The 19168-nt window shown below is 51.3% G+C and overlaps 3 protein-coding genes across 4 annotated transcripts in view; 2 read left to right on the plus strand and 1 right to left on the minus strand.

The window, feature by feature from the left end:
- Window positions 1-2525, plus strand: part of GOLGA1 (golgin A1) — a 54229-nt gene extending 51704 nt beyond the window's left edge. For both annotated transcript variants that reach the window (XM_068552734.1, XM_068552735.1), the window contains exon 23: window positions 281-2525. In XM_068552734.1, the coding sequence (XP_068408835.1) occupies window positions 281-361 (81 nt within the window). In that variant the 3' untranslated portion in view covers window positions 362-2525. The remainder of the gene's footprint in view (window positions 1-280) is intronic.
- Window positions 2526-3422: 897 nt separating this feature from the next.
- Window positions 3423-10849, minus strand: ARPC5L (actin related protein 2/3 complex subunit 5 like). Its single transcript, XM_068553153.1, has 4 exons — window positions 10549-10849; window positions 6236-6307; window positions 5080-5256; window positions 3423-3973 (listed from the first exon to the last, which is right to left on the minus strand). The coding sequence occupies exons 1-4, from the start codon at window positions 10696-10698 to the stop codon at window positions 3911-3913; spliced, it is 462 nt and encodes a 153-aa protein (XP_068409254.1). The 5' UTR covers window positions 10699-10849; the 3' UTR covers window positions 3423-3910.
- A 3443-nt stretch (window positions 10850-14292) lies between these two features.
- Window positions 14293-18971, plus strand: RPL35 (ribosomal protein L35). The gene is made up of 4 exons (XM_068553445.1): window positions 14293-14392; window positions 14866-15002; window positions 16172-16253; window positions 18789-18971. The coding sequence occupies exons 1-4, from the start codon at window positions 14390-14392 to the stop codon at window positions 18936-18938; spliced, it is 372 nt and encodes a 123-aa protein (XP_068409546.1). The 5' UTR covers window positions 14293-14389; the 3' UTR covers window positions 18939-18971.
- Window positions 18972-19168: the final 197 nt, after the last annotated feature.

Below are 19168 nucleotides of genomic sequence, written 5' to 3' on the forward strand. Positions count from 1 at the left end.
ATGCTATAATAGAAAACATTTTAAGGAAACATTACCTAAATTCCACTCCCTTGTTCTTGTCACCTCAGGTTTTTCTCCTGTCTCCCTCCCATCTTTAGGATGGGCCTTTCAGCCCTGCACACTGGTTACCAGAAGCATCGTCTTCACTGCTCTGCTCACAGCCAGAGTCTGGGTGTGTGGAGGGCGGGGGCGGCGGCCCACAGATGGGGAGGGGCTCTTTCAGCTGCTTCGCACCTAGTCCTGATTCTCATCTCAGGAGCCTTTTCTGTTTCAAACCCAGATGTCGTGGTTTGGGTCCAAGCCAGCTCCCAAGGGCAGCATCCGGCCATCCATCTCCAACCCTCGGATACCGTGGTCCTAGGTGGCACCACCCAAGGATGAACCTCCAAGGGCTGACACTTTTTCTGTGAAAAGAACACTGACACACCAGTCTGGGTGGGTTTTTAATCACTGTAACTGCAGTATTTTGTACAAGCATCTGAACATTGTTTACAAGACTTAAGGCCCACTCCTGCAGACTGATAAGAACCTCAGGAGGTAGCTGATCCTGTTGTTCTGGTCACCAGAGGGTCCTGGCACTACCCACGTTTCCACAGTGCTGCTAAAATCCCAGCTCTGGCCAGCACCCATCTGCCCCTGAATGCTCTCTCAAGGTGAGCACTTAAAGCTGAAGCCCTCAGCATGTGTCAGAGAGGAGGCGGCTGATCCATTGTGTGGTGATGACACTGGACATAGACAGCCCTTCAAAATGGTGCCCAGCAGGCCAGACCCACCTACTTCTGCCACGAAGAGCCAACTCACTGAGGCCAGCCTTTAAAAACTCCCTTTCCCTTTCAGTATGTTTGGGTTCAGATGAGTTAGAAGCTTTTTAACCCTTCCTCCCAAGGAAACATTATTTCATGTTGTTCCTTAGACCACCGAGAACTTTAGATGTGTCCGTCTTTAAGGTACTCTGGGGCCAGTGTGGATTAATGAATATGCACCTTTCTGACAGTATCTCATTTTACTGAAGAAAACTAGCAAATGTTTAAAAAGATCCTTAGTACCAAATACACTCAATTGCCTTTTTAATGAATGTACTTGTCTTGGATAGGTTGCTGGTAAACCATTTTAAACTATTTTTTATAGCTAAAGTTCCTTGCTATTATAAACATGTCTTCTGTATTATAAAATCCATTTAACTGGTGTTCTGAAGGAAAATCAGAGCATCAAGAGGAAATTATTTCTAAGATTGGGAGCCCTGTCCCTTTGTAATGTCACTAGCATTCTTTGGCATCTGCTTCCCTCTGAAGCAGTGGTGGTGTTTCATTTGTTTAGCTCTTAATTCTGTGTTGTAACACTGAGCAGTCCTTAGACTGCTAAGGACAGTCTGCTGTATTCAAAGGAAGCAGCAGCTGTCCCTCTCCCCAGGCTTGACCAAAACGGACTGCCTTGTAAGTGGAGCCGTCTCTCCCTGTCACCCTACCCCCAAATATTTAAGATGACACTACATTCATGTAGGGCTGCTAGGCAGCCCCTAGCTGGCTGCAGTACTTGATAGCATGCAAATGGCTCTGGAACTGATAAAAACTTGTATTTGTTATCATTATAAAGAAAAGGGAAAGTGCTTGCCCTGGATGAGGCACACTATCAAATCTAAAAGGAAACCATATATTGAGTTATAGTTTGATGAAAGTTTTATTGGTTAAATAAAAAAACTGAATAACTGGAGCTCCTAAATTTATCATCAGTTATCCAATGATGTAAAGTTATGTTTCTCAGCTATGTTTAGGGTTAAAATACATAAAGTATCTCTCACAGGAAAACAAGGATTTGCAGTTAACATAAGACAGTTCTGTGGACCTAGAAGTACCAAGCAAGGGCAGCATCACCCTCGTCCCAACTTGGGCTCTCTGCCATCCAAGTGACCCATTCTCCGGTTACCTACCTCCTCCTGTGGCTCCCCCTGCAGATGCCTGACCTGTGTTTAGAATGCTGTTTTCCATTTATCTGGTGGGGACACAAAACAGGAGTCCCTTCCGTTCCATAATTTTGATGAATAGGAGGTAGCTCTTCCAGCTCTTCCAGGAAAGAATCCCTAAGATTGGGTAGTTCAGGGCTTGCTAGAGGCGACTACCGCACAGCCGTGGGAGCCCCGCCCGACTTCCCCGTGGCTTCTCCAGCCCTTGAGCTGGTCTCACCCACCACCCACGTCCGCCGGCAATTTTAGGCGTCGTTGTGGGGCCCCTCACTAAGTCTGTACTTGCACAGGGAGGATTCATTCTGATCAGGCTTTCCTCCTGCATGTTGAATTTCCTTCAGCTTTAAGAGGAAGAATGGAGTAAATGTTCTAAGTGATTTGATGCACTTTTACTTGTATAAAACGTTCTGTGATAGAGACAGTATATATAGTCCTTTATATAAGCATTGGATCTTGATCTCACCCTCCATGTTGTACATAGGGAGATTGTATTATCTAAAACTGCTGTAGAAAATTCACTTGTGGTGCAATACACTTTTTGATTAAAGCTCTTCAATCCAGAGGCAGTGGATTTACTTGATATAGTGTGTATTTCTTTAACTTGTTAAATTTAGTACATTGTGTCTCACATTTAAAACTCCAAGGCCAAGTTCAAGGCCTGTAGAACACTAGTCTTTCAGGAAGCACCTCCCCAGATTAGGTTTGGGTGAATAAACATTACATGTAATTTAATGAAGCCAGCAGCCCAGTCCCACCTCCCAGGAAGGGTGGGGTTCTGCAGAGGAGTTGGGAGGATTGTCACTTTGGTCAACCTCCGTCTCCAAGGCCCACATGACTGGGAAGAGCTTCAGGGACATGAATGGGGTCCCTACCTTTAACAGAACGCAAACTGCAGTTACATGTGCTAAAAAGGAAAGAAAAGCATCTCTGCTCTTCAGAGAGGCCCATTGTTAGTGGTTACAGGGAACAAAATGTTCCTTTTATATCTGTAGGCTGATTGCTACCTGTTTCTGGCTCTTAATCCTTTAAAGAAAACAACATCACGGTGTTCCTGCCGAACAGCCGAACCCAGCGTCAGGAGGTGGTGACTGGGCCCATCTGAGCCCGCTCCCAAAAGAAGACTCCAAGTGCAGTCACACAAACTGAAGACTTTTAAAGCTTAGGTCAATTACTGAATGTTTGGCACTTTATTAAATAAGCTCCAAAACTACACACAAATCAAAGGAGTAAAAACAATAAATAGTTATTCAGCAAAACATCTCTCTGTAGCAGCCAGCAGCACTGCAGCCCAGGCCTGAGGTACTGCTGTGGCAGGAGGGCTGGAATGCCACGCCTGCTCCCATGGCTCGGTGGGGACACACGTCTACCCCCTCCATGCCCAGTTTCCAGAACAGGCGACCTCTCATTCATTACCATCCATTACCCATTTCTTTTATATACACGAAACACACTGCAGAGTATGTACTAATAAGCCAAGAGCTTTATTGATGCAGCAGGCACTTTACAATGAACCCAAGAGAGCCCGCCTTCTTTGGGAGGTCGGGATGTCTGTACAAACCCTTGGGGGTTTTCCACTTCAACAAAAACCAAGCTCCCCCTTCTTTGCCACACCCCTTGAATCTGCACCTGCCCAAGTCATCCCTCCCCGCTTTTACAGGCAGTGCACACAGGTACACCTGACCAATGCGGGCCAGCCACTGTGGCAGACAGTCACAATGTCAGTTCTGCATTACTTGTGGACAAAGGCATAGACTATCAGATCCTGCAAAGGATTTAGGAAACAGACGATTTCTCCCTCCACCTTGAAAATAAAATACACTTTAGCGGATGCGTGTCCTGAAATAGTTTACTTGGGAGTTCCGAGGAAGATGGTCCATTGTCAATCCCTTCTTCAACAGCCTGTGCATCCAAAATTCTTCTCAAGGTAACATGAGTCTTTTTTTTTTTTTTTTAAACAGTCTTTCTTGCTGTAAGAACTCTTATAATGGAGCCTAGTCCTCCTACTGCTAATGCCTGTAGGGGTAGGAAAAGAAAAGGTGTCAGTTGAGACTTGGTTGGACAAGGGGAGCCTAGCTTGCCAGGGGAGATGGGACCATGTGCTCCTGACCGTGTCATAGACCTTCTGAAAAAGGATTCCCGCGAGAGCACAGTTAAGAGGTGCCAACAGGGTCCACATTTGAGGGATGGAGCCCTGTCCTGGAACAAAGGGTTCCCAAGAGCTACTAGCTCTTGAGGCAGGAGAACTGGGCTTGAGAACATTGTTACCAAGCACATACAGAGACCCCCAGTTTCCCTTTGACAAGCCCATCATGTCCCAGCCTACAGGCACAGCCGTAGGCACTTAAACAAACACTAGCCCATTAGAGCTGAAATGTCAACGCTGAGCACCCAGTTGCCTTAAAGGGACCAGAGAGCCTGGCCTCCATACCACTCAGTTCCCCTGAGCCCCACCAAGCCTAGGAGCTCACCTTCTAGGTCGGCAGAGCACACCCACCGACAGGACCAAAGGCCACAGCCCAGCCCCAGGCTGCCCAAGTGACGGATCCCTCAGTAAGGGCCACTCCCTTAAAACTCAACAGAGCCTTTCAGGAAGGACACAGGCTTGATGAAAGGCCCTGCTCTTACACTGACCCAAACAAAGGACAGGCTTTTCATGCTTCAGGTGGACGAAGGCCCTATTAAAGACACTGCCAAGGTATCTGCCACTGCCCCCTCGGGCCTGGTGAGGCTGAGGCTGGAGCAGGAAGCCCTCAGAGCTAACGGGAGGGCTCAGCCTGCATCTAAGACCCACAACCACCACCTCCACCGGCCCAAAGAAAGTATTACAAAGTCCCAGCCACCAGCAAGCCTGCCTCTACCTTACCACGCCAAGTCACCTGCCCCATGCCTGCCCGGCACAAACCAGCAGCTAAAGCAACGGCGATTACCAGAGACGGCAGATCCCTACCAGGTGCTTCCTTGGGAGAGGTTAAGTGCTCAGATGTCCCAGGTTGCTTGAGGCGTGGCCCCTTCTTCTCACATGCCTATCAGACTGTCCTTTGTTTGTTTGGGATAGCCTGGCCTGCTGATTTGAACCCTGGGGTTGGGGTGACTCAGTGGGCTGCCTGACGTTCACATACCTTTTCATGCCACTGGAGTAACACTGCGCTGCTATTTTCTGTGGGCTTCTCAAACCCTTTATAAATGTACTTCATTAGCAAGTCAATGCCATTTCTGTCCAGTGACTGCACAGCCTGCTCAATTTCGCTGCTCTTAAAATTTGTAAGCACTTTCAGCACCACGCCCTGGGCCCGTTCCTACAGAGGAAAGAGAAAGGGAGTGAGGCCTAGAGCCATGGCCCAGGCATATCCACATCCCGCACTGCAGGCTCAGAAACACCAAACCAAGTAGTCAGAACTCATTAGAAACACTGCCCAATTTCTAATTCATTTGGAATGCTTAAGTGAAATTCTTTTATTGATTTAAGTTTCAAAGTATCCCGAAGTATTCAAAGCCAGTAATTTATTCCACTTATTTTGGGGGAAATAAGCGGTTTCCTGGGGAGAAGCATCCCTATTTCTGATGACACCAGCAAGACCTTAAAACTCTACAGGATCATAACTGTGGAGATAAAAAAAAACAGGTCTACTTGGCTGCACCTTCTGTCTGCGTTCACCCTCAATGGAACAAAGGGGCCATTTTCCTCCATGTCTGACAGGTGCAGCCATTTATATCAAGATGCCATCAAAAAAAAAAAAGTGCCATCACAAGACAGCAAAACCCTAGCTCCAAAGAGACCCCTTTCCCTGGACCAAATTTTAGACAGTCTCAGTGATGAGTTTTTAGACAACGTAACGGATACAGTCTGCACAACTGTATGGTCTCACCTAGTTTTTAACGAGGCAGGAAATCATAAAAGCACTGAAAATCCTTATGCAAATAAAGCCTCTTCAATAGCTTATAAAAGCATAACCACTGCTAAGTCCCACATGACAAGCTAATTTATAACTTTGCTCATCAGGAAGGGCTGGGCTGACTTCTCACCCCATGAGGCCTCGGGGAGGAGTGAACGTTTCTTTGGGGAGCGTTCACTATGAACACTGACAGCTTTGGGTGTTAGGAGCGCCAGGAGGCTTCCGTGGAAACACTACCCGGTGCCAACTCACTTCCTTGGTAGATACTCACCGATGCAGAGATGAAATAGATGCTGTCCAGAGTCCCAGGGAGCTCGCACTGGACAATCACAGCCCTGGTCCCAACACCCACCCAGCAGAGCTGCAGTTCAACCCCCTTTACCTTCACAGCTTGATTCTTGGTGTTGACGGGAGAGTTCCGCAAGGCTGCATGAAACGCCCGAAGCATGTCCCCTGTGCATCAGCACCAGTTAAGGATGGCTAGGCTCTAGCATGTTCATGCTTTTATTAACGAACTCATTGCAAAAAGAGCTCAAGAGAGTAGAGTCAAATGGCATCTCATCCACATCCACCCGCCTCCCACTGTGGCCTCCCGGCGGGCACAGCCAGTTCAGAGGGTAGCCTGTAGCTCTCCTGAGCCACACGGAGGGTGGGTGGGGCATCTCTGCCAACCCTGCAAACCCCTCCTTCTGCCGGCCCCCGAAACCTTCCCCTTCAAAGCAAGTTTGGACACGGACTCGCTCCCTCCCGGGAAGGTAGTAGCAAAGCAACTGCCCGCACAGGGTAACTTGCAGCAAAATCTGACTGAGCTGGTTTGCACTCACTTCGCACCGTATCTGCCCTACTGGACCCTCATAACCACCGAGTAAGGTTATCATTTTCATCTTCTCATTCTCAAAAGGGAAGAACAAAGGCACAAATGGAGGTCTCCTAACTCTTAATCCAATGTTTTCTATCAGTTAAACTATTAAAGAAATTAAGATGTGCTAAAACTTTTATCTTCCAAGACCTACCCAAGTCAGTGAGGTCCCAACTGGGGGAAATTTAACAATCTAAAAGAACCTTTTGCCAACAAAATGAATCAATCCTCCCCTCCTTGCTCCCCAAACCTTAGTTGGAGTCCTGACACAATCTTTGCTGAGCTCTGAATAGCCAGTGCTCAAAAGAAAATTACAATCTGGGTTAGGTCCCCAAAGGTGACACCTATTTTAAACTGAATTACATCAGTTGACTTTCATTTCCTCATCTGAAACATTGGCTTCAGCCAAAAAGCTTCAAAAATAGAACCAGAAATGGCTTCTGCCCAATCGGGTCTCTACTCCTGTTCATGCAGCGATACCCACGTGTGAACAGCCAGAACCTCCCAAGCAAAGCCGAGTTCCCGGTCTTCCCTAGTGTGGCCTCCATCTTGACTGAGCTGGGCCCACACACCCAGGGAGCCACCCCTGTGGAGCTCCCTAGCACCCTGCTGGGCTCTGATCCACCTTCCAATTTGAGAGGCAGCCCACTCTCCCACACCGCTGTATCTGTCAGCTTTGGAATTCCTTTTTCCCAGCCTGGTTAGGGCCAGTCTGATATCAGCCACTGATAGCTTCTACCTCAGAACTCTTTTCGAATTTGACATGCCAGAGCAATAAGCAGAGTCCCAGAGTCTTCAGAGGAAACGAAGGCGGGCGCTCTTCACTAACCAGCATGGTTGGGAAACAAAATATTTCAGAAGATGAATGGGTAAGGGTAGGATAACTAGTCCACAGGGGCAAAAAGAGTCACTGCTTTAGAGTTAATCTCTCTGCAGCACCCCTCTACCAAGCATTCGCTATAGGTGTTGATAGGCAGGGGGCCTTCAGCAGCTGGGGAGAACTGAGGAGTAGGGAGGGGCATACCATTTATCAAGCTGGCCTCTGTCTCAGCTGCTTTTAGGCCCTTCCAGAGAACAGGCTGTGGAGGCCAAGGAACCGTGCCCAGCCCCTGGTCTCCTCTAGATCAGGGTTTCTCAACCACAGCACTACTGACATTTTAGTCCAGATGACTGACGTGGGGTCTGTCCTGTGCATGCATGGTACCATATTTAGCAGAATCTCTGGCCTCTATGCACTAGATTCCAGTAGCACTCCCTCCCACCCCCCAAGTTGTGACAAACAAAGTATCTCCAAACATCGACAAATTTCCTCAGGGGGAGGAGACTGCAAAATCATTCAAAACTACTGCTCTGGACAGATCCCCCTCCAGAGGACCAGAAGGTGCCTCAGCAAGGAAGAAAAGGAGCCAATTCTTTAAAATCCCTACAAGGTCTCAGATCCTGTGCCCAGGTGTTTTCACATGTCATCTCATTACTGCTAACAGTTCTTTGCGACAAGAATCATCATTCTGATTTTAAAGGCAATGAATCTGAGGCTCAGAGAAGGAAAATGACGTGTTCAAGGTCACAAAGCTAAGCTGTCCAGCTGGCCTTCAAACCCAAGGATGCCTGACTCCAAAGCCAAGCTCTTTCTACAATCCCCTGCTGCCACTCCACCCACAGGCCCAAGGTGCATGTCCAGGACACGTACTGTGTGTCCGGCGCTGTGCTAAAGCCTTCTGGGATGCTGTCCAGTGATGCTCTCATGGAACCTATAAGCCCAGCTTGGTTCTCCTCCTTTTAACACAGGAGGATACTGAGGTTCAGAGAGTGTAAGTGACCTATTCAAAGTCACACAGCTATAGAAGACTGAGTTGGGTCTGTGTGGATGCACAGCCCATGCTCTATTTCATGTGTGTGATCTCCCACCATGACTCGCTTCCCTATACAGTACTAGGACAGGCCCACTCCCTACATCCCCTCACTCCAATCAACCAACCCCTATCCCTACTCCCCTCGCCTCTGTCCTAAGACTCCTAGAAGCCCTTTCTATAGTTTAATAATCTAACATAAATCCAAGACATGGCACATGGTAGGGACTCAGCAAATATTAGCTCCTTCCTCCTTCCTTCCTGGGCCCCACATTTGCCAGGATTTCAGTTCTCATTTGCTAACCTCCCTTTCCCCAATCCCAAGAGGTACACTCTCCATGGTAACAAGGTTTCTGACACTGCCATTAGTGGAGAAACTACCATCCCCTGATGTGCTAAGCCTAGGTCTCCAAGCAGCCTCAAGGAACCTATCATGTGAGGAGCGTACCAAGAGATGACCTTCAACAAGTCTCTGCAGCGCCAAGACCAAGACAGCAGATAACTGGACCTTGCCCTCCCCTTCTGTGGATGGTCTGGGCCACAGGCCTGACGCTGGAGTCCTTTTAGCAATGCCTGCCCATGAGCCAGGTTCTGCACCAGACTGCAGAATCAACCTTCCCTCATGGGGGCCCTTCTCATGGCCCCATTTCACCAATGGGGTAAGCAGGGTGATCCTGATGGGGCAGGAAATACAAGTTTGAATCACCACCTTTGAAAACACATTTCTGTTCAAACAAAGAAAGTCTGGAGGTTTTTGTTTCAAAGGCACATTGGAGGAACACTGCAGGACTCCTCCCAAAGGCAGTCTATGGGCTCGACTTCCCAAGCTGAGTCAACTGATTAAACACCCAGAACCTGATTTATATACAGTACAGCATGAGCCTCCAACCCTGCCCTGGCCAGTGCGGGGGAGGGGTAGGCACTTCCTGTAACACCATTTGAATAAAGAAAAATCCTTCCTGTGAGAATAAGTCAGTTTCCTGTGCTCAAACGGCTAAGGGACCAAGCAGGCTGTGACAGCCAACTCTATTTTTAATCTTGTTTTCTAAATGCTTGTTTTCTGTGACCACAGAACAGTCATTTCCAGTCGTGGGGCTCTACTTTTACATCTCACTTTATGCTGCCTGGTTTTTCTTAGCTCTAAACGACTAGTTTTTTCCACTGCTTCCTGCACAAGAAGCCTATGGCGGGGGGCGGGGTGGGGGGGTGTCAAAACTCACTTGTTGAACGTGGCTGAGACCATCGAGGTCCAAAGCCCAATGAATGGTCATAAGAAACTAAGAATAGGTGAGGAAGACTGGCATTAAGCCGCAGGGTCAGAATGATTCTGGGGTGGGAGGTGCGATCTCAAACCTCAGGGCTGGACTAAGGTTGCAGTCTTGGCTCCCCCCGTGGGGCCTTTCTTCTCCGCAGCCATCCACCCACCTATTTTCAGGTGGTGCTGCAATCCGGCCCGAGAGGACTGTGCCTGGGAGCCGCCCTGGCCGCTCAATTACTCAGCGGTGGCTCACCTCGGCGCCTCCCGCCGATCATGCCCGAGTATGGCCCCGTTTCCCGCACAGGAGGGATGGAGTGATCGGGCGCCCAAGGAAGGGCCAGCCTGAGGGGGTGGGGAGGCAATGGGGAAGAAAGGGGAGAGGTCTCGTGCAAGAGTGAGGGGCCTACGAGCCGGAGGCCCCCCCGGCACGCTCTTGGGGCCGCCGAGCAGGCCGGTCCACCAGGATCCGGGGGCCGCGTGGGGCCGCGCTGCTGAGGGAGGCTCCGAGGGCTCGGGCCGGGGACAAGGACAGTGGGGAGGCCGGGTCAGAGGGAAGTGGGGATGTGTGGCCGGAGGAAAGCCAGATCGGAAGGGAGTCGGGAGACTGACCTGAGGGGTCCGGGGCTGAGAGGAGTGGGGAGGTCGGCCTGAATGGCCGGAGCCGGGGATGAGGGAAGTGGGAAGGCCGGGCCAAAGGGGAGTCCGGGCCGCCGCGCGGGAGAAGGATATTGCCGCAGGAGCCCGTCCACCTCGTTAGGATCCGGGCCTGGCTCGGCCGCCGCCGCCGCCGCCTCCTCCTGTTCGTCCACGAATTTGTTCTCGTCAAATTCGTCGATGTCCACCCGACGGAAGCGCGAGGACAGCGTGTTCCGGGCCATGGCGGGGGCTCGGCGCCCGCTCAGGCAGCTACGCTCCGGGGAAGACCTCCACTCCACTCCGCTCGGAACCGGCTCCGGCTCGGGGGCGGGAAGCTGCCGCCCGGCACCTCCTCCACCTCCTCCGCGCGCAGCCGCCGCCGCCCGCCCACTTCCGGCCCACGCCGGAACCGGAAGTACCGGTCGGTGGGTGGGTGGGTGGGTGGGAGGGAGGGAGGGAGGGGCGGAGCGCATCGGGAAGCGCCGGGAGGGAGGCCTGTGGAGCTCCGGGGGGACGCCTGTCTTCATAGAGGTAAAGTCTTCCCGTCTGAGGAGCCTGCGCCCAGTGCCGCGCGGGCCCAGCACGTGGACGCCATAGCTGCGCACTTCGGCTTCGATCCTGCACCCGAGGAGCCCCTGGCCCTGGAAGGGGCCGGAGCGGGCACACTCGCCGACTCCGGGTGTCATCTCTGCCCAGACTGAGGGGGCACGGGGCCCCCAGGAGAAGGCGCCCGGCTCGGCCTGTTGAGTGCCGGGCAGGCTTCTTAGAGAAGAAACCTTCGAGCTGAGGCCTGAGGGATGAGTAGTAGTTCTTATGCCCCGGGGAGTGACGTGGAGTGGGAGAACCTAAGTTTCGGATTTTAGGAGCTTTGGACGCCACCACACTGAGCTCAGAGGAGGTTGCGTCTGCCTTATTGTTGTAGTGACCGTATTGTTAATGGGCTGGGAGACTTTAAAGACGTTTAAAGTGTATCTAGGGTGCTGACAAGACAATGAAGACATTTGGGTTTGAGAGGGCGGCGGCCCCGCGTGTGTAGCAGTCACCTTGACCGGGTGTGTAGGGGGCGGGGATAGGGGGATGACCCTGTGGCCACCATCCTGGCAGGAAGGGCGAGGTCCTGGGGGGCTGAGATATCTTGCCTGGCTGGAGAGGAATATCCTGGTAGGAAGCGAACCCCCAGAGTCTGAGATGGGGAGAGATAGGGCAGAGCCAAGGACAACATTGTAGTGCCAAGATTAGGTGCCTGGGCTGTTGCTTGAGGGGTTCTGTCAATGAGACTTAGCCTGAGACTACATTGGGTCTTTGTTTTCATATAATAGTTTTCCTTTTAGTAAAGACCGGTAGAAGTTAATGAGACTCGTTTTCATTGCTTCGAATACTTCCCATTGAACTGTGTCTACAGATCAAAAAAATATTGTCAGACTAGGATGCTACCTAATCTTGGGTGCTAAAGATAGACTCCTACAGTGGGAAACAGGTGCTAAATAAAAGTATCAGGGGTCCTGGAAGACCTGCCTATCAGCTCCATACCTTGGAAGAAATCTGTGTGACCTAGGGAGGCCACAAGACAACAGAAATTCATATCCCCAGAACATCCTGATCAGAAGGAATTTTAAACCAAAATGCCCATTTTACAAGTAAGGAAATAGCCCCCAAATAAACTGGTGAATGAAATAGTGTCAGTGTTTATGACCGTGGATCTCCATTCCAGTCAAGGGAGCAGAATTAAAAATTCACACTATGTCAGGGATGACTGGGTTCTGAGGAGAAAAAAAAAACAACATGCAGTTTCTGAGAGTACCTCAGATAAAGTGGTCAAGAGAAGTGTCCCCAAAGAGGTGACGCTGATCAAGGACCTGCAGGAAGTGAAGGAGGGAGGCAAGCAAAGGCTCAAAGACAGGGCAGGCTTGGTGTATTCTAGAAACAGCAAGGCCATACTGGAGCAGAAGAGTGAGAAGAAATGAGATGGAAGGGAGGTGGGGGGGAGGGGCGGATGCTGTAGAACTTTGTAGGCTGAGGAAAGGATGTGGTCTTAACTCAGGACAGCCCTGGAAATTCTGGGCAGAGCAGTGACATGATCTGACTTGAAAAGTGTCCCTCAAATGTGTATTGAGAACACATGGGAGCCTGAGCCAAAGTAGGTGATTTAAGAAGTGACATCAGTGGTCCAGGTGACAGGCCATGGCAGCTCAGTCCAGGCAGGTGCCAGTAACCTGGGAAGAGGTTGGGTATTTTGAAGAAAGAGGCTGCAGAATTTGGGAGTGGGTTGGATGTGGCATGTAAGAGAAACAGGGTAGTCATAGGTGACTTCAAGTTCAGAAAAGATGTACACAATCATTTACCTTTAATAGAACTATAAGCATTTGGAAAATATGACCGTCAAGTCCCTGTGCACCATTCAACTTCCATTTAAGACTAATCCATGCCAAGAATGTCCTCTGCTCTCTCTTCCCCACCTCCCTCCACTTCCTGGAAGCATGCCTCCCTGTGATCTTGGGCAAAGCTCATTATTTCAGTTCATCCAACAAGCATCCATATGCTGGGCCTGGAGATGAGAAAAACCAAACAAGGTGTCAGCCATGGTTCTGACCCCTGGGGAACTTCCAGGCTGGCTGTGGAGATAGACACATAAATTTCATTTTAATTCAGTATGTTTGGGTCTAAAGAGAGGATTGCCCAGAAAGCTTCGCACACAAGGGGGGGGTCTGTGTCCCAATTTAGTCCAAGGCTACGATCCATTAACGGAAACCCATAAGGGGATGGGAGAAGGCTTCCTGGAGGAGACACCTGACAGCAGCAAGGGGCCCACCTGGCTTTAACTAGAGCTCTAACGTGTGGGTGTGCGTTTGTTAAGGGCAATGGAGTGACACTAGAGCACAGATTCATGCTTGCTGGTTGGGGCAACAATGCAACTGTCCAGTCAGAAAGCCTGAGCACTTTCCCTTGTGAAATCCCCCCTTTAACTTTCAGGCCACCTCAAGTGTTCATTCAACTGGGAATATTGATGGTGATGATATTTTGAGCGCTTGTTATGCATCAGGTGTTTTGTTTTGTTGGCCGTGCCCCACGGCATGTGGGATCTTAGTTCCCCGACCAGGGATGGAACCTGTGCCCCGTGCATTGGAACTTCAGAGTCTTAACCACTGGACCGCCAGGGAAGTCCTGCATCAGGTCTTGTGCTAAGAGTTTTACATGTTATATTCCTGATCCTTATAAATACCTCATATCACAGGTGAGAAAACTAAGACTCAGGGAGGGGAAGGGATTTGCAGAGAGTCAGCTAGCACCAGGCAACAGGATAAGAATTTGAAACCGGGTCAGGTTCACTAAGAAAAGGCCATGAATGCTCTTTCCCCTAACGCATGCTGTCTCCACTAGAATTTTTATGCAGTTGGATTATAGTTGTCTGACCCCGCCCTTCCCCGCCCACCTTGCAATTTAAATTCCTCCAAGGCAGAGGCCATGTTAATTCATCTTTGAAAACCCTCAACCTTCATGCCCGGTACCCCCGGAACACCGGCGCCCAGCTCGGAGTAGCACAGAGTGGGCGACCTGCAAAGGTTTACCGAATGAATGAATGAACGAATAAATGAATGGATGAATCCGAGTCCTTACTAGTCCAGTAAATTGCCGCCACCCCAGGCCTCGATTTCCCCACAGCGCTGCTCTGGGCAATACACCGAACCCAAGTATTCTCCAGCGCGCGGGAAGAAGACGCGGGCACTGCTGGGCGGGTCTCTGCCTCCTCGGGGCGGGGCTCGGCGGGCCGGACCACAGCTTTCCTCGCGCGGGGGTGGGGCGACAGGGGCGGAGCCAGGGCTCCCCCGCTAGCGTTATTGACCACGCCCACCGCCACCCGGTTGTAGTTGTGGAGGTCAGCCCCGCCCCTTCCTCTTTCCCTCCGAGAAGGCGGCGGAGGCTCACTCTACAGTCATGGTGAGTGTAGGGAAATCGGGCGCCATCCGCGCGCTGTGGGGCTCAGGGGCTGGGGTAGGGGGGCGCGTGGCGAATCCTGAGAGCCCATCTACCAGCCCGGCCTGTGGGAGGCCCTGCGGAATGGCCTAGCGCCGCCCCAGCCGGCCTCTCGCTTTCTCCCCACGCAGGCCTAGACCAGGAGAGGTGCGCGCGCGCTGCCGGGGCCTCCGTCTTTCACTCTGCGGAATGGGGATAGTGGCCCAGCCTCGCAGCAGGCCTGGGCGAGGGCGCACCTGCTGCGGTCTGGGTTGCCCTGCCCAAGGCACTGTAGTGCTGGGCCTCCAGCGCGCTCCTGGCCCGGGGCGAGGCGCGCGCCCTCCAGGGGCTGATTACGACGCAGGTGGAGGGGACGATGGCCGGTGGAAGGCTCGGTAAGTGGCCGAGGGGGAGACCGCCCCGCCGGGTGTTTGACCCAGATGCTTTCTTTCGCTCAGGCCAAGATTAAGGCTCGAGACCTTCGCGGCAAGAAGAAGGAGGAGCTGCTGAAACAGCTGGAGGACCTGAAAGTGGAGCTGTCCCAGCTACGCGTGGCTAAAGTAACAGGCGGCGCGGCTTCCAAACTCTCCAAGATGTAAGTGACGGGAGGCCAGACTACGGCCCTCTGGGTGTGGGGGATACATATGCGTCAGGAACATTTGTGGATTTTCGAAGTTGGCTTAAGGAGGTGTCCGTTTAAGTGCCCATTCCATGCATCCGTGGGTCGGAATGTCGTGCCCTTCCTAGCCAGCCTCTCTAGGCTCCCCTTGCTCACGCCCAGGTGTGTGGTTACCTGCTGCCTTTACCTGCCTTTGATCTGTGGTCCTTTTGCCTGGAGTAACCTCCTTCAGCTTCTCTGGCTGGAGAAAGCTGGGTGTCCCTGAAGACTCATTTTAATGGTACCTTCGAATGTCTCATTGATCCCTTTCTCCTACCTCCCACCAGCACTTGGATTTTTTCCCTCATCCTCCCTCACTTGGTTGAGGGATCCCTTGCACCCCTTACTTGAGTTGTAGTGTAACTTACTGATGTACGTGGGTGGAGCAAGAATCAAGATTTGTGAAAGGAACATGGATTTGGAGTTAGTCAACCTGGGCATAAATTCCGCTTCTGCCACATCCTACTTGGTGGGTAGATTGGCCCACCACCCAGGTTTTTCTTTCCTCTTTTATAAAATGGGCACCCAATAATTTTCCTGTGGTGGTGCATGCTGAATCCTCAAGACCATGTTTACCAGTCATTTACTAAGCAGCTCTCATATTCAACATGACTGCAAATTCACTTATCCCCAGCCTGTTCCTGTCTTCAGCCTTGTCCCCTCCCCAGTGGCCCTTCCTGGGACTCCCTAAGCTTAACTTGGTTGCCCAACTTGTGGCATGATTCCCTCCAGTCCGCTCATTCAGATCGTCATTGGTTAGGTCGTCTTCATAGCCCTCAGGATATATGGCCTGGGATGGAAGATCTTTCCTGATCTGCCCTTCACCTGTCCTCATTAAGCCTTCTCAGTGAATACTTCACAACTCTTCGAAAGCACTGGATGTGCCAGCCGTTCCATGTCCCCACTCCTGGGATAGATACTCATCTATTGTCTCTCTTCCCTCCAGTACACCTTCCTCCTGGACTGGGTTAGGTACCTCCTGGGTGAATGTGGGTGAGCTGATGGGGAATGCCCCTGCCCTATGACATCTGGGTCAGGCCCTGAAATAGATAGCTTGGGGAGTGCTGTGTGTCTTCCCCGTCTTTATTGATGTCTCTGTTTTGTAGCCGAGTTGTTCGCAAATCCATCGCCCGTGTACTCACCGTCATTAACCAGACTCAGAAAGAGAACCTCAGGAAATTCTATAAGGTTAGTGGCTAAGGGAGGGTGGTGCTTGGCTAGAGGGGCAGTATGGCGAGCTTCTCCTGCTGGGGTGCTTGGGACTGGGCTTTCTAGAGACTTCTCAGCTTGTGGATGTGTTCGCCTTCTTACTAGCATATGGCATGCAGACTGCATTTCCTTGGGGCTGCAGTTGTCAAGAAATCAAAGATGTGGGAGTCTGGCTGGAGATGGGTTTTGAATAAAACCTCACCAGCTGAGTTTGGGCAGTCTTGTTTAAATGTTTTAATGGTCTTGCTAGCACTGTCATTCACTGCCAAGCATCTGGTATCCTCATTTTTCAAATGAGGACCTCAATGCTTAGAGAGGTTAAGTTGCCCAGCGCCACCTACAGTAAATGGATTGGGCCTAGGTTCCAAACCATGTCTTGGTAAGGGTGGATTGAGTGCTTCCTGGAGATTTTCCACAGGTGCCTGCCTGCCCCTCACTCAGCCTAGAATTTTTACAGTCATTTTCTGGTCTTGTGCCTAAAACTAGTGTTGTCAGAGTTCAAGCTGTGAAATGGAACCAGTAGGAGATTCTATATACTGTGTATGCACACATTTGGTTTATTACAAGGAAATGGCTTGTTTGATGGTGGGGGGCACACTTGTCGGGAAGAGAGGATCCATGAGCAAGCTGGAGCTCAAGGTTTGGTTGAAGCTGCTGCCCTCAGGTGGATTTCTTGGGGAAAGCCACAGCCCTGCCTTTAAGGCCTTTCAACTGATTGGATCAGGCCCACCCAGATTACTCTGGATAATCTCTTAATTAAAGCTGACTGATTAGGGACTTTGATAGCATCTGCAAGATGGCTTCATATCAATACCCAAATTAGTGTTTGAATGACTGGAGGGTTTGACACATCAAAAAAGTCATCACGGTGTGCCGGGGCTAGCTGCCCAGAGAACACCGGCATGTGGGGGGAAGGTTGCTGCCATCCCTGGACGTGTGTGCATTTGTGTGGGGGAACGTATTTCTGAGAATTGGGTCTGGAGCTTTCATCAGGCTCTGAGGGGACCATGTAGAGTTGTGGCCTGGAAAAATTGCCTTCATGACCATCCAGTGAGTACACTCCCCCAAACAGCCAGGCGGGACTCCTGGAGATAGAGGTAAGGTCTCTGTATGAGAGACGTTGATGTTCGATACAGTAACCTCTGGCCACGCATGCCTATTAAGCGCTTATGTGGCCACAGTGACTGAAGGATGTAAACAGTGTGTGTGGCTAGTGGCCACTCTCTTGGACAGCAGAGCTCTAAGGTGCTTGGTAAATTGGAAACAGATGAAGCCCTGACCTGTACCAACTGTTATGAGGGATGTGGGTGGACAGACATTCATGCTTCCAGGTGCGCACCGCCCCCCCCCCCCCCCGCCCCGCCCCGAGCTTGCCCTCATCTCCTGCTTAGCTTTTTCCCTGCAGTTCTCTGCACTGAGGCTGTTCATGACCCGAACCCCGCTTAGCTCACATACGCCTGCCATGTGCCTACCCCTCCAGGCTGTTGGCAGCTCCCAGCCTGAGCTGTCACTCTTCAGGGCTTTTGTGCCCACTCTGGTTTCTCTTTCAGTTGACGTGCCTGTTGCTTTCAAGGCGGTTGTCAGTCATTTAGGTGAAACCTTCCTTAATCTCTTTCCTCCTCCACACTGATGCACCACGTGTTTTCTGTTTTCCGCTGCGCTGGGAGCTCCTTGAGCAGGGAGCAGGTCTCATTTGTAGCTAAGCCAGCACCCAGCACAGGGCCTCAAACTGAAGAGGCCCCAGGGGACCTTTGCAGAACAAAGGGGACCATGAGAGCTGCCTTAGCCTAGACTGGCTCACTGAGGAGGAAGTGGGGCGGGAACGAGTGGGAGCAGAGATGGAGAGACAATGCCCTGATAAAGGTCTGAGAGCAGGAGCCAAGTCAGGAAGGGGGGCTTTGCCCCTCATAGCAGGATGGTCTTGGCCAAGCCAGATCTTCCCTCTGAGATGCATATGTTCGGTGGGAATGTCACCACAGGTACCTGGCAGGTCCTTCAGATAAATTGAGCACCAGCTTAAGCTGCACATCTCACCCTCCCATACACACACACATAATTTAAGCCAAGATAACAGGAAATGCCCCCAGGACTTGGTGGGTACCAAACATCCCTTGCTGGGTTGGGGTGTGACGTTGATTCCACGGCTGGGAATCTGGTGGAAAGAGCACCAAGTAGGGAGTGGGTTGACTTGGGTGTGCGCCCCAAGTTCCACTACAGCTTCGCTGAGATTTGGGCAAAATTACTTCTTAGCCCAGCAAATCAATATACTTAAAGAAAATGAGGACAGTCCTTCCCAACCTTGAACTTGGGGGAATTAAAGAGCTAGGAAGCAAAGTATGGCCTGGCGACACTTCAGTCTCCAGTCCCCTCCTGGGCTGGGTGTCATACAGCTCCTCACACTCGCATCTCCCCAGGCACGTCCCAGCATCTCAGTTCCGACTCTGTGGCTTCCTCAGCTACCGCAGTAGCTCCCAAACCCTGGTCCTCATGTTCCCCCTGCTCCCCCTCACCCAGGGCAAGAAGTACAAGCCCCTGGATCTGCGGCCCAAGAAAACGCGTGCCATGCGCCGCCGGCTCAACAAACACGAAGAGAACCTGAAGACCAAGAAGCAGCAGCGGAAGGAGCGGCTGTACCCGCTCCGGAAGTACGCGGTCAAGGCCTGAGCATCCAGGTGTCAATAAAACAAACAAACTGGCTGGTGTTGCTTTGTGTTTATAGGGGTTTCGACTAAGTGCTGGAGAGGTGGGCTGGTGTGGCCCTGGTTATGGTTACCGGGTGTCCGATGGATCCCAGCAGGCTGGCCTGCTGCTGTTGGCGGCCCTGGCGGGGGGCCATGGCAGCCCTGGCCACAGGGGCCTATTGGGCACTCTCTTATGGTTACTTTGGTCCTGTG

The sequence above is a fragment of the Eschrichtius robustus genome, chromosome 10, assembly GCF_028021215.1.
Source record: "Eschrichtius robustus isolate mEscRob2 chromosome 10, mEscRob2.pri, whole genome shotgun sequence".
In the NCBI taxonomy this organism is placed as follows: Eukaryota; Metazoa; Chordata; class Mammalia; order Artiodactyla; family Eschrichtiidae; genus Eschrichtius; species Eschrichtius robustus.